This window comes from Trachypithecus francoisi, unplaced genomic scaffold (genome assembly GCF_009764315.1).
Source record: "Trachypithecus francoisi isolate TF-2019V2 unplaced genomic scaffold, Tfra_2.0 Lachesis_group5, whole genome shotgun sequence".
Lineage (NCBI taxonomy): Eukaryota > Metazoa > Chordata > Mammalia > Primates > Cercopithecidae > Trachypithecus > Trachypithecus francoisi.
This window is the reverse complement of record NW_022681470.1, coordinates 12,082,733-12,097,536: the sequence shown is the minus strand read 5'-3', so window position 1 is coordinate 12,097,536 and position 14,804 is coordinate 12,082,733. Positions and strand designations below refer to the sequence as shown.

Sequence of the window (14,804 nt, the reverse complement as noted above, 5' to 3'; positions counted from 1 at the left end):
TGTATGCTCTTGGCACCTTTGTCAAAAGTGAGTTCCCTGTAGGTGTATGGGTTTGTTTCTGGGTTCTCTATTCTGTCCCATTGGTCTAAGTGTTTGTTTTTATGCTACTACCATACTGGTTACTATAGCTCTGCAGTATAACTTGAAGTCAGGTAATGTGATTCCAAAGAAGCTAGTTAAGTAATTGAGCTGAACTGGTGCCTCAAGTCATAAGCGTGCGGAGCATTTCTTCTCAGGTTCTCTGCCTGTAATTTAGTTTGCCACACCAGATGAAGAGTGACAACTTGGTCTTGGTGTTCGTGGTGGTTTCCAATCAGGCTTTGGTCATAACAGGTGAACCAGCCTGGGCCATGCTTTCCCATTCAGTTATCCTCCCCATAGTTTGCAAAGTAGCACAGATGAACGCTTTATGAGTTGGCTAAGCACAGACATTTCAAGACTAAACTAGACAGTCCTGAAGAGCATGTTTCACAGAAAACTAGCCCCTATGGGACCGATGGGGGCTGTCAGAGAACAAGGATTCAACATACTGAGTTTTAAAGATCTAACTGGCTTTTAATAATGATTCATGAACCAGGCACCATAGTCTGCAAAATAGACAAAGGTTCTGCTGGGCACTGCAGGACAGTTGGTTTTTGGAAGGTGGCTTGAGCAGGAACAAGGAAACAGCACAGTGCCTAGAGTGGATTGGTTAACATCAGGGGACTTCGGGTGACTTTCCTTCTATGGGTTAAGCAAAGGGGACTTCCCTAGCGTGTCAGTACATGACTGGCCCCCTTTTGATTGGTTGCTGTGAATCTCCTGGGTTTTTCTTTTTGTTTTGTTTGGTTTGGTTTGGTTCTTTTGGGGGAAACTGGTCGGTTTGGAGAGTCAGCTATTATTTCTCTCTCCTGATATCAGAAGGTCAGATCTTAGGAGTACACAGCTGAGGTTTTGGGTTGGTGATGTGGAACCTTAGTGTGAGTGACTCCATTTTGGGTTGGTCTATTGGGGTCTCAGTGCAGGAGCTCAGTCCAAATCAACAGCCTCTCCTTGTTTTTATTTGACTTCTCCATCAACCTATTAGTGTCTCTGGTCACATCAGTCCATTCCCACGTGGGCTGCGCATTCAGCTGGGAGCTGGGAGCTTTTCCCAAGTGTGCCCTGGGCCCTGGGGTTTCTGTTGCTTGGAGCCTGATATTAAATCTCAGTTGTAAATAGTTAGAGGCAACTGTTCCTTAGTACCCAGAGCTTTCAGCTCCCTGAGCAGAAATGGGACTTGACTGTCAGTTTATAAAATAACCAAGGTGTGAAATTCATGGAACTTAGCCATCTTTCTGTTCAAAGAATTCTTGGCAGCACTTAATACATTTTGCCCAAATATAAGATAATTCTCTTGTTCTTACAATGAGAAGGTTTTACAAAATGGCGGTTTTCTTTAGTTTACTTGAATATAAAACATAGGTGTTCGACTCTGCAACACCTTAACATTTCTTAAGGAGATATTTAAAACAACCCATGACCAGGCCTCACACCACACCAATTAAATAAGTGAGAAGTTCTTCCCAGCCAGTGTTAAGAAAAATTAACGTCAAGTTTTAGGAAGGTAGACCGACTATGCAAATGCATACCTGTATGATTTAAGTTATTACATGAATTTACACACACATATTTAAAATCATAGATTAATCTAATTTAGAGATGCCGCATTTTCCCCCGTCTCTCCTGTTTCATAAATGTTATTCACACGGCATTTCTCTGCTATCCTTGGAATACTGTTTGTATCGTGTCACTCTGGCACAGGGCTCTACAGAGCATGTCGAGCATGTCACCCTCCCTACTGCCCACATCGTTTGAGAGAACACATTTTAAACATTTTTTATTGTGGTAAAATATACATAACTTAAAAGTTACAACTTTAACCGTTTTTAACTCTGTCACCCAGGCTGGAGTGCAGTGGCAAGATCTCAGTTCACTGCAGCCTCCACCTCCCAGGTTCAAGTGATTCTCCTGCCTCAGCCTTCCAAGAAGCTGGGATTACAGGCGCATACCACCACGCCCGTCTTATTTTGTATTTTTAGTAGAGATGGGGTTTCACCACGTTAGCCAGGCTGGTCTCGAACTCCTGACCTCAGGTGATCCGTCTGCCTCGCCTCCCAAGTGCTGGGATTATAGGCATGAGCCACCGCGCCTGATCCATTTTAACCATCTTTAAGTGCACAGCTCAGTGGCATTAAGTATATTCATGGTGTTACGCAACCATCACCACCGTCCACCTCCAGAACTTTTCTGTCTTCCCAAACTGAAATTCTGTACGCATTGAACGGTAACTCCCCATTCCCCGTTTCTGCTTCCTATCCCCTGACAAGGAGGCTGGGCCAACGGATATCTCACCTCCCTCCAGGTTTCTCCAGATTTGCCCCCGTTTTTCTCCCTCTTTGTCCCATCTCCAAAGAAATGGTGTCTTTTCATCATCAAGGTCCATCCCTTGCTCCTTGAATACACTCCAGGCCCAGTGGAACAGGCATCCTGTGGGGTGCATGGACAGGGTGCCTGGGGAACGCCCAGGGCACAGAACCCAGACTGGGGGTTTGGAGAAGGTGTCCTAGTGGAAGTGATGTCTAAGCTGAGGCTCTACAGATAAGAGAAATTAAGCAGCTGAAAGGGCTGGAGAGGTGGCATTTCAGGCCTACACAACCACACGCGTGTTCTTCAGCCATCTCCATGGCCTCACTGCCTACCTGGTATCAGCCGGCCACCACTCTGCTAGAACGGCTTTCAAAATTGCTGCTCATCTCCTCCTCACCAAGTCTTGTCTTCACTTGGTGCTCAGAGTCCATCTCTTTCTGCAAGTTTTTTTTTTTGGAGATGGAGTCTCACTCAGTCACCTGGGTTGGAGTGCTGCAATCGTTTTTTTGTTTTTTGTTTTTTGTTTTTTTTGAGACAGAGTCTTGCTCTGTTACTCAGGCTGGAATGCAGTGGCGTGATCTCAGCTCACTGCAACCTCTGCCTCCAAGGTTCAGGTGATTCTCCTGCCTCACCCTCCCGAGTAGCTGGGATCACAGGCACTCACCACCACATCCAGCTAATTTTTGTACTTTTAATAGAGCCACGGTTTCACCATGTTGACCACGCTTGTCTCAAACTCCTGACCTCAGGCGATTGGCCTGCCTCGGCCTCCCAAAGTGCTAGAATTACAGGCACGAGCCACCGTGCCTGGCCGTTTGCTGCAACTTTTGATACTGCTTCCCCTGCTTTTCTTCCCCTCTCTGACCTACTTTCTCTGCTGTCCTTTCGTTCCTTCCTGTGCCACTGACGTGTCCTTCTCAGGTCCTTCTCAAGGTTGTGACCTCACAGCTGTCCTTTCACTTCCAGTCATTTCTTTCGTAATCACTTCGACATCCTTATTTTCATCTCCTGCCCTGGCTTCTCCCAGGGACCAGGACCATGCTTTCAGCTCCTGTGGGTATCTCAAGTTTGTTGTGTGTGAGCCTGCCCTTGTCTTCTCTGTCACCTCTTCACAGCTTGCTCTGCATTTCACCTCCTTTCCTGTTTTCCCCAGTGATCGCATCTCTACAGCGGCTCTCGCTTCATCCCCTTCTCTCCTAGAGGAGTGATGCGGAGTCTCATTAATCCTTGCTTATGTCATTCTTCCCCCTTCTCTGTCCGTCGCCTCCACATGTTCTGTTCCCCCATGCGTCCTACACTGTAGCCCGGCAGGTATTTCCTGCGCTGGTCTTAGACACCTTTGAGGATGCCCTGCTTCAGACAAGAGCCCCTCAGTGACTCCCTGTTGTCTGGAATGACATCCAGCTCCTTGGACAGGCCCCAGTCTATTCACCTGTCTCACCCCCTTCCTTTTGTTTTGTTTGTTTTTCTTAACTTCCAGCCTGATTTCTGAATCATCTCCCTCTTGCCCCTCTCATGGTCTTTGCTTAAGATTAGATGCTTCTTCCTCTCAAGTCCCCACTGTCCGGATTTCAGTAGGGTCCATCTCAAATATGTCTCTTTCCAAGAGACTGCCTCTGATTTTTTTCATCAGAAGACACCTTTCCTCTCTGGCTTCATCTGTACCCCTCTCTTGGAATTCACTATCTTGTGCCTTGCATTTTAGTTGTTTAAGTGGTCTCCATTTCCCAGCATATCTTGAGGTCAAGGGTTCAGGTCCTTTTATCTTTGTGCATTGCAATATGGGGGCTTTTACATATTAGCTGCTCAATAAATAGGTGTTGAATAAAGGCATGTGTATGCTTTCATTCAGACTACAAAACCCACAAAAATCATTGGTTTCCCTATTTCACTCTTAGAAAACAAACCCACAACATAGCGCAACCTGATAATCAGAGCTAAGAACAAAGATCATGCATATTCATCTAAATTCTATCGTTATCAACTTTCACAAGTAATTCGTATTCCCTGTCTGCATCACGGGGATGATTCTGGCTGGACATTGACCTTGGTAAAATTTTCTCCCGATTATAAGAAATCAAGTCAAATATGCCAAGTCACATAGTTTCTACTTAGAGTCAAGTTCATGTTTTAGCAGGAACCTCAAATACCACAAAATCTGTCAAGTTCTAACATTTGTATCTCTCGAGAGTACCTGAAGTTCCTGTTTCTGTTTCCTCAGCCCAGGTTTCCAATTCAGTGAGCAGAACCGTGACTGTGTTGATAAAAGAGCCCACATACCTGCCCGATCCTGCAGGAGTGATGCAGATATGAAAAGGCAGGTCTCCACATGACCTGCAGAGTAATGACTAGTGTCCCTAAAGTCACGGGGCTTCTGGGGTTAGCCTTGAAATAAAACAAAAGATTGCAAAGAGAGAGATTTCTCTTTGCTCAGAGACTCACTATAATTCTCTCTTTCCATCTCTGCCTCTTCATCTGTTTCTCTCTTTCTCTCTCACACTCTGTCTCTGATACACACACACACACACACATGCACGCACACACTCCTGAGTAAGGGAAATGTGAGAAGAAAGTACGACTTCAACTAAATGAAAAGAAATTGTATGAATTATGGTAAGCAAGTTGGTTTTTAGTTCCAGCAAAGAAATATTTAGATTACTTAGGAGAAAAGTCTAGCTGGTAACACATGGGAATGTGCCTGTGTGAAAAAAAAAAAAAATCGAGGTTTGTGGTTAGGTGAAGGTATGTACACTGCTGAGACATGGGGATGGATGAGCTTGGGATGAGGCAAAAGGCTTCTCTGAGAAGATTAAGAGAGAAAGATTGTTTAAAATGTTTAAAACACACCAGGCACAGTGACTCACACCTGTAATCCCAGCACTTAGGGAGGCTGAGGCGGGCAGATCACGAGGTCAGGAGATGGAGACCATCCTGGCCAACATGGTGAAACCCCATCTCTACTAAAAATACAAAAATTAGCTGAGTGTGGTGGCGCATGCCTGTAATCCCAGCTACTCAGGAGGCTGAGGCAGGAGAATGACTTGAACCTGGGAGGCAGAGATTGCAGCGAGCCGATATTGCGCCAGTGCACTCCAGCCTGGTGACAGAGAGAGACTCTATCTCGAAAAAAAAAAAAAAAAAAAAAAAAAGGCTTAAAACACATTGACACCACGGAGTTGGCACATCTTGACAGGTGAAACTCTCAGACCCAAGAAAATAGAGGCACGTTAGAGCTGAGCTAAACAGCTACCTCAATACACAAACGGGGAATCTGAGACCCACATTGGCACTGTGCCTGAGGTTCTAAAGCCCAGGGCTTCTGACTGGCCTGTTGTGCTTCTTCAGTACTGTGGATGGGGGTGGGTGGGGGGTGACATTAGCTGATGAGAAAGATTTGGTTGTAGAAAGATGGAGTTAAGATAAACGAAGATATACTGGGACTGGTCTCCTCTGCTGACTTCATGGGAAGTGCACACACACACACACCTCTCCAAGATCAGAGTAAATCCCTCACATCCCTGTAGCATGGTCCTAATTATAAAAATGGAACCCCAGTCAGAAGGGTAGAAACACGATTGTCTCTCAAGAGATTTGGACACCACTTTTTCATAGTTGGTTTTAGCTGCTTTGCAATATATACTGAAATAAATAGAAAAGGGAAAGAATTGTAACCTGGATCGACAGACAACAAGCCCTGACAGACAAAAAGCAGATAAGAAATAAAATAAGGAAAGTAACCCATAATGTAAAATAAAAATAGCACATTGTTGCTTGCATTGACACCCTTTTTTTCTTTCTTTCTTTGAGATCTTGCTGTCTTTCAGGCTGAAGTACAGTGGCTCAGTCCTAGCTCACTGCAGCCTCCAACTCCTGGGCTCAAGCGATCCTCCCATCTCAGCCACCCAAGTAGCTGGAGCTGCAGGCACAAACTATGGTGTCTAGCTGATAATTTTTAAAAATAGGGACACTAGAGCATTTAGCAAATTTGAGTGTCTGCTGTGTATCAAGCACTGTTCTGGACACTGGGACAGCACAGGGAGCAAATAAACAAAAGTCCCTGCACTCAAGGTGCTCATATTCTAGAGGCAGATGCTGGGTTCACCTCCCATTAAAATACCATTCTCAAGATCCAGTCCCTCCACCCACCCCAGCCCCCAGAGTTTTGGTGGAAATTTAAGTAAGTTGGAAGATGGATAATATCTCCATTCACATTTGGATATGATTTTAATGAAGGTTGCTTTTTGGTTTTTAGGGAGAAGAAAATGGCTTTCCAGATAGCACTGGAGATCCCCTTCCAGGTAAATGATTTATTCTAAAAATATCTGGGCTAATAGCTAGTATGACTGAATTAAAGATAATTGGAGGCCGGAGTCAGTGACTCACGCCTATAATTCCAGCACTTTGGGAGGCTGAAGTGGGTGGATCACCTGAGATCATGAGTTCAAGACCAGCCTGGCCAACATGGTGAAACCCCGTCTCTACCAAAAATACAAAAATTAGCTGGGCGTGGTGGCGGCCGCCTGTAATCCCAGCTACTTGGGAGGCTGAGGCAGGAGAATCGCTTGAACCCAGGAGGCGGAGGTTGCAGTGAGCCGAGATCGCGCCATTGCACTCCAGCCTGGACAACAGAGTGAAACTCCATCTCAAAAAATTAAATTAAAATAAAATAAAAGTAATTTGAGACTGTGTTTATCATTAACTTTAAAATCTGTACTGCAGAATAGAGCAACTTTCTACTCGCGGCAAACTGCAGGGAAAGCCCTATCTTACAAGACTTCACAAAAGCCTTCAAAGAGTATTTTCTCTGCACTACCCTTCCTTTGCATGTGAGGGGCATGGCAGGGTTCTGAATGGGGCAGGTTTAGGATCCTGCCAGTTGAGACTGAACGGATTCTCCTTCCCTCTGAGTTCTAAGAGCCATAGCATTGGTGGAGAACGTGCTGTTTGTTGCTTGGTGGAAGGGACCAGAAGCCAGCTGGGTCATCTCTCTCTGTGTGTCTTGGCTACTTGGGTAGCCAAAGGAGCCCTCCTGACATTAGGCCAGGTGTTAGTCCTGCTCCTTTTCTGCTTTCAGTGTGTTTAAGCAAAGAAACATTAAAGTTTATTTCTCCCCCCTCCCCTTTTTTAATCATAAGACAGACATTTTTGCAATGTTTAAATTTCTCATTAATTAATCAGAAGGGATAGGGAGCGAGGGAGTAAGCATTAAAATAAGCTAGCAAATGGCCAGGTGCAGTGGCTCACGCCTGTAATCCCGGCACTTTGGGAGGCCAAGGTGGGCAAATCACTTGAGACCAGGAGTTCGAGACCAGCATGGCCAACATGGCGAAACTCCGTCTCTACTAAAAATACAAAAATTAGCCAGGCATGGTGACAGGCACCTATAATCTGAGCTACTCGGGAGGCTGAGGCAGGAGACTTGCTTGAACCCGGGAGGCAAAGATTGCAGTGAGCTGAGATCACACTACTGCATTCCAGCCTGAGCGACAGAGCAAGACTCCATCTCAAAAAAATGCTGGTAAAATAATAATAATAAAAAGACCTCACCAACATTTTCTGCATCTTGTAAAGCATACGTTGACTGACTAGAGTCACCAGAGTTTTGTTTATTTCTTTCTTAAGCAGGGTGGGGGACCCATAGAGCCCTCAGGACAGCTATCATCAGCCCAGGTAACCAAGCTGAGAAAGCAGAACATGCAGTGCACACTCAATGTTTTTTCCCCTTAGAAACATGATATTAGAAAATACACCAATACCAGCATGTGAGCAGCAGTTCTCTCTGGAAGGTGCAGTTCTAGGTGATTTTTTTTTTCATTCCGTAGATGTTTTTGTTTTGTTTTGAGATGGAGTTTCACACTCTTGTCACCCAGGCTTGAGTGCAATGGTGAGCCACCACGCCCATCAAATTTTTGTAATTTTAGTAGAGATGGGGTTTCACCATGTTGGCCAGGCTGTTCTCAAACTCCTGACCTCAGGTGATCCAACCGCCTCGGCCTCCCAAAGTGCTGGGATTACAGGCATGAGCCACCATGCCTGGTGAGTTTTTATTTTCTTTCCACTATCCTATGTTTCTAAAATTTCTAACATGAGCTGGTATCAGAAATGCCCCTCCGCATTTAATCTGTGTATACAAATGTATATATAACAAATGATCACATGTCGGTAAGTATACCTTGCTGCGTGGTAAATAACCAAGGAAATTTCTAAAAGGTTAACTGTGGTTGGCCTGGGTAATGGGAGCATTACTTTTTTCCATATGCTCATCTGAATTTTCAGATTTGCCATGACAAGCACATATTTATTTTCTAATTTAAAAAAATCTATATTTAAACTCTTTAAAGACTAACACCCCACACACTAGTGTGGCACGTTAACTAAAATAAAAATGAGTACAGAAATTTGTTTAGAAATATTTATAAACCCTTCAAGGACTCTTCTGAATGATAGTCATTATTAATTAGTAGATTAATTTTAATCAGGCTTCTGGTCATCTTCAAACATTTTTTACTTGTGTCAGAATGAACCACCAGAATGTTGTTTGTTTGTTTTTTGAGACGGAGTTTCACTCTTGTTGCCCAGGCTGGAGTGCAATGGCGTGGTCTCAGCTCACCAAAACCTCCACATCCTGGGTTCAAGCAATTCTCCTGCCTCAGCCTCCCAAGTAGCTGGGATTACCGGCATGCACCACCATGCCCAGATAATTTTATTTTATTTTATTTTATTTTATTTTATTTTATTTTATTTTTGAGACGGAGTCTCGCTCTGTCGCCCAGGCTGGAGTGCAGTGGCGGATCTCAGCTCACTGCAAGCTCCGCCTCCCGGGTTCCCGCCATTCTCCTGCCTCAGCCTCCAAGTAGCTGGGACTACAGGCGCCCGCCACCTCGCCTGGCTAGTTTTTTGTATTTTTTTTTAGTAGAGACAGGGTTTCACCGTGTTAGCCAGGATGGTCTCGATCTCCTGACCTCGTGATCCGCCCGTCTCGGCCTCCCAAAGTGAATTTTATATTTTTAATAGAGATGGAGTTTCACCATGGTTGGTCAAGCTGGACTCGAACTCCTGACCTCAGGTGATCCACCCGCCTCAGCCTCCCAAAGTGCTGGGATTACCGGCCTCATCCACCACGCCCAGCCCAACCTGGGTCTTTTTGTATGTGAGAGTTAGCTTCTTTTTCTCACGTGCTTTCTCTACTCCAGTTTTATTCGATGACACAATTGAGGCCCAGCATGATTTACTTGCCTGGATTCACCCAACCTGTCAGTTAGACTTCCCAGTGCTGCTGCCAACTTAATGTCTCCTTAAAAGGATAGTTTAGAGAAAACGAAATCACGTTGTTCTTCCCCTTTGGTTAAGAGATCAAACGCCCACCAAAAGCCCTTGGGTCAGTTTCTTAGTAGGTAAAAATAATTCTTTATCACTTTCCGAAAGCTGCTAACATATGACTCTTACGATGAATAATGTGGTGTGTGTGTGTTTGTGTGTGCCCCAAGTTCCAATGATTTATCAAAGCCAGAAACTGGTAATGTAACTATGTTTATTTCCAACCACATTGGAAACCACACACAGAAAAAAAAAAAAAAAGCATGATTATGCCCCCTTAATAACCATTACTGCAGAAGGATGTGACTCTACTTCAACATTTGTTGATATTTTGCAGCCTCCAAATCTGATCATGTATAACCACCTGGGATAGAGTTATTTATTTATTTATTTGAGACAGAGTCTTGGTCTGTCACCCAGACTGGAGAGCAGTGGCGCGATCTCGGCTCACTGCAAGCTTTGTCTCCCAGTTCACGCCATTCTCCTGCCTCAGCCTCCTGAGTAGCTGGGACTACAGGCACCCACCACCACGCCCAGCTAATTTTTTGTATTTTTAGTAGAAATGAGGTTTCTCCATGTTAGCCAGGATGGTCTTGATCTCCTGACCTCGTGATCCGCCCGCCTGGGCCTCCCAAAGTGCTGGGACTACAGGCATGAGCCGCCGCACCCAGCCAGGATAGAGTTATTTTATTTCAGAACCACAGTACTTAGCTATCTCTGAAGTTGCCAATATAAAATGTTTACTCTCTAATGGTTTTGAACGAACTCAAGACCTGGTTATCCCGGGGAGCATCCTTACAAATGATCTGAGAGCTAACAGTCCTCTTGCGGCCGTGGAGGGAAACACTCCCGTGACAATCACTCTCGAAAAGCCAGAGGATGCAAGATAAAAGGGCACCTTCCCTGCAGGGAGGCACATTAAGTCAGTCTGTGATCCGCTGCCAACATCCTGACTGGAGCCATTTCTACACCTAACTAATCATGACGTTTGTGAATTGTGAATCTTGTTCCAATTCACAATTAACTGTTAATTGACCCATATTTTATAACCCGCCAGCCATGAACTTATGAGTTAGATACAGACACTACCAGACATTCACTATTTTTTTAACAGTTGTTTTAAATGACATTAATGAGCATGCTTGATTCCTGAACTCTTCTTTACAGTATAATTTTAAAATATTTGAGTGAGAAATGATGGAAAGGAGGAGGGTGGGGGGAGAAATGTCCCATGGAAAACCGCTCATCAGGTTGTGAGTGTGGAGAAGCACTGCGTATCTGAGAACTCTTAATCATCAACAGACATGGCCTCTCACAAAGAGAGGTGGGTGTAATTCCAAAACCTGATTTTGCCAGGTGCTCCTGACTAAATACTTAATCTAGAGATGTCTTCAAGGCTGGCAGAGGTTTTCAGTCCTGGCTGCACATTAGAAGTCCCAAGGGAGCTTTTAAAAATTCCTGTGTCCTCCCTGCATCCCAGACTAATTAATCAGGATCTCCGAGAGTGGGACCACACGTCAGGGATTTGTAAATTTCCCTGGGGGGTTGGTAGGGTGGGGGGATGGGGGTCCATCCTATGACCAAGGTTGGGAACCACTGCTTTTTAAAAGACTGTTGGTTTGGTTTTTTGTTTTGTTTGAGACGGGTTCTTGCTCTGTCGCCCAGGCTGGAGTGCAGTGGCATGATCTCAGCTCACTGCAACCTCCGCCTCCTGGGCTCAAGCGATTCTCCTAAAAAAGGCTGTTGGTTATTAATGCTTCCCCACAGCTGTTCTGTTCATTGTTGCGTGCTTTTTACCGTGTGCTAGGATGGGGGCTTTAAAGGATTACCTCATCTAATCCTCACAACCACCTTGTGAGAGAGGTGTCATCCCTGTTTGGAGAGTGAGACAGAGGCTTAGCAAGCTCAGTAACCTGTCCAAGTCGCACATCTGCGCGGGGTTAGCTGCCTCCAAACTCATGCCGTTAATCTCCATGGTACACGGTGTCCTCTCCATAGCAATCTTGCAGCTGCCTGGTTAACACCAAAAACACTTGCGTCAGCTGGTTTGAAAATTTCTAGATAGAGAGCTCTTCTTGGGCTGCTAAGAAGCCTAATTTCTTGTTTGATTTTTTTCTTGAACTGTCACACTCCTCATTCATTTGATATATTCATCGATATTTATTGGGCACCTGCTGTGTGCCTGGTGTGCAGCAGTGACACCAGACATCCAAAGACCTTTTCCTCGTAGAGCTTATATTCTAGTTGGGAGAGACAGACAATAAACACAGAATCAGTAAGTCATTTTATATGGTGGTAGGTGCCTTGAGAAAGATAAGCCAGGTTAATGGGATTAAGCCTGATAGGGGGAGGGTGCCACTTTAGCTCGGAAGGGGCAGTGAGACCCGAACAATGCGAAAGACCCGGCCCGTGGAGATCTAAGACAGGAGGATGCCAGGGACACGAACTTGCTGGGGCAAACACCCTGAGGCTGGACTGAGCTCAGTGTTCTAGGATGGGTGTGGGCAGTGAGGAGCAGCAGAGGAGGTGCGCTGAGAGATGGCCTGGGGCCTCTTTCTTCCCCTGCCTCCTTCAAAACATGAAACTAGCCGGATGTGGTGGCTCACACCTGTAATCCCAACAATTTGGGAAGCTGAGGTGGGTGGATTGCTTGAGTCCAGGAGTTCAAGACCAGCCTGGGCAACATAGTGAGACCCCTGTTTCTACCAAAAAATAAAAATATTAGCTGGGCCTGGTGGTGTGCTCCTGTGGTCCCAGCTACTCAGGAGGCTGAGGCAGGAGCATTGCTTGAACCTGGGAGGTGGAGGCTGCAGTGAGCCATGATTGTGCCACTATACTCCAGCCTGGGTGACAGAGTGAGACTCTGTCTCTAAATAAATAAATAAATCTAAAACCTAACATCTTGGAATGCAGTAGCACGATCATGGCTCACTGCAGCCTCAATCTCCTGGGCTAAGTGAGCTTCCCCTTCAGCCTCCTGTGTAGCTGGGACTATAGGCGTGCACCACCACACCCGACTGATCAAAACCGAACATCTTCAAAGAACATTGGCATAAGACTTGGCAAAAATGGCATCTTGTCCCTCATCTCATCTAGTCCAAGAAATACAGACACTACTGCCATCTCCATTTTATAGATGAGGAGATGAGGAGTCTGACATTCCTAGAGGTTCAGTGCCCTGAGACATCAAGCCTTGAGGAAATTGGAGCATTGGGATTTGAAGAACACCATCCAAAAGGACCCAGAATCAGGATGATTTGGGATTATGCTTGTCACGGACTCGGGGCAGGGCTACCATACGTTAGGCACAAGAATTTTGATAGTGATAATTACTGTGTTAATTGTCACTTCATCATGACAGTTACTGTGATGACAAGGAACCTGGCCCTTCTTCACCTGACAAATGTTTTCTTCGTTTGAGCCACTGCTCAAACTAGACTGACCAAGAGTAGACCTTCGGGGCTTTGGCCTTTAAAACAGGAAGTCAACATAAATGACTTGACGTGGCTTCATTCTTGCTTTGCACCAGTGGAAAATATACAGGTCAAGAGTCAAAACATGGCAAATGGGGATCCCAATTATTAGCGAATCTAAGTGAATTTTTATGTGTAATTAATTTTTCAATAACCTTCTCTTCTCCTCCCCAAACCTAGAATTAATCCATCATTTGTATTTTAAGGCCAATTCTCTAGTATTTTCCATCAGTATCTATTTACTGCTAGCAGATATCAGCTACATTCTTTCTCCTTTAGTAGAAGTTCCCGCTTTAGGTATTAAGATGCATTAAGCGACAATAACAAATCTACCTTGTCCCCCAGGGACAATACACAGTTCTCATTCATTTGTTCATGTAGCAGATAATTTTTGAATTTCCACTGTACAGCAACCCTGGGCTTGTTATTTGAGAAGCATCAAATAATAATCTCATTTTTTGACTGGGCGCGGCGGCTCACACCTGTAATCCCAGCACTTTGGGAGGCCAAGGCAGTGGATCACTTGAGGTTGGGCATTTGAGACCAGCCTGGCCAACATGGTGAAACCCTGTCTCTATTAAAAATATAAAAATTAGACGGGCGTGGTGGCAGGGACCTGTAATCCCAGCTATTCGGGAGGGTGAGACAGGAGAATCGCTTGAACCTGGGAAGCGGAGGTTGCAGTGAGCCAAGATCGCCCCATTGCACTCCAGCCTGGGCGATAAGAGCGAGACTCCGTCTCAAAAATAAAATAAAATAAAATAAGTAATCTCGTTTTTCTCCATTTCTGATAAAGATTTATTTGGTCCGAAGTCTTTCTCTCCTCTCTCTGAGGCATTACCCAGTTTAACCTTTCATGTATAATATATATGATAGTAATTTAAAGTATAGCAGGACAAAATGTATTTGACAGGAAAAAACTTTGCTTGCTCTGTGTTAAGTCCTCCAGAGAGCTAATTAGAATTTGTAATTCTAAAAGGCAGCTATAGATTCATTTATATTAGCAGTTCATGTAGATTCCAATTAAGGAAATGGTTTGTCACTTGTGTTATTGAAAACACACACAGGGCGAGCGCGGTGGCTCATGCTGGTAATCCCAGCTCTTTGGGAGGCTGAGGCGGGTGGATCATGAGATCAGGAGTTTGAGATCAGCCTGGCCAACATGGTGAAAACCCGTCTCTACTACAAATACAAAACAAATTAGCTGGGAGTAGTGGCAGGCACCTGTAATTTCAGCTAGGTCGGAATGCTGAGGTGGGAGAATCGCTTGAACCCAGGAGGTGGAGGTTGCAGTGAGCCGAGATGGCACCATTGCACTCCAGCTTGGGCAACAAGGGCAAGACTCCGTCTCAAAAAAAGGAAAGAAAACACACACAAACAAAAACTTTAGTAGATGTTTTGGCATATCATTTTTTAAAATAAACTGATAATGGTCGATATGATTGTTCAAAGAAATAAGAGCTTTTCATACTCAGTTTAAAGGAACTTTCTAGGCCAGGCGTGGTGGCCCATGCCTGTAATCCCAGCACTTTGGGAGGCCGAGGCGGGTAGATCACCTGAGGTAAAGAGTTCAAGATCAGCCCGGCCAACGTGGTGAAACCCTGTCTCTACTAAAAAATACAAAAA

The 14,804-nt window shown here is 44.9% G+C and overlaps 1 protein-coding gene across 1 annotated transcript in view; it reads left to right on the top strand.

Moving 5' to 3' along the window:
* Positions 1 to 14,804, top strand: part of EDARADD (EDAR associated death domain) — a 90,841-nt gene that overhangs the window by 66,800 nt on the left and 9,237 nt on the right. The window contains 1 exon segment of the mRNA XM_033196838.1: positions 6,641 to 6,686. Coding sequence (XP_033052729.1) covers positions 6,641 to 6,686 — 46 coding nt within the window.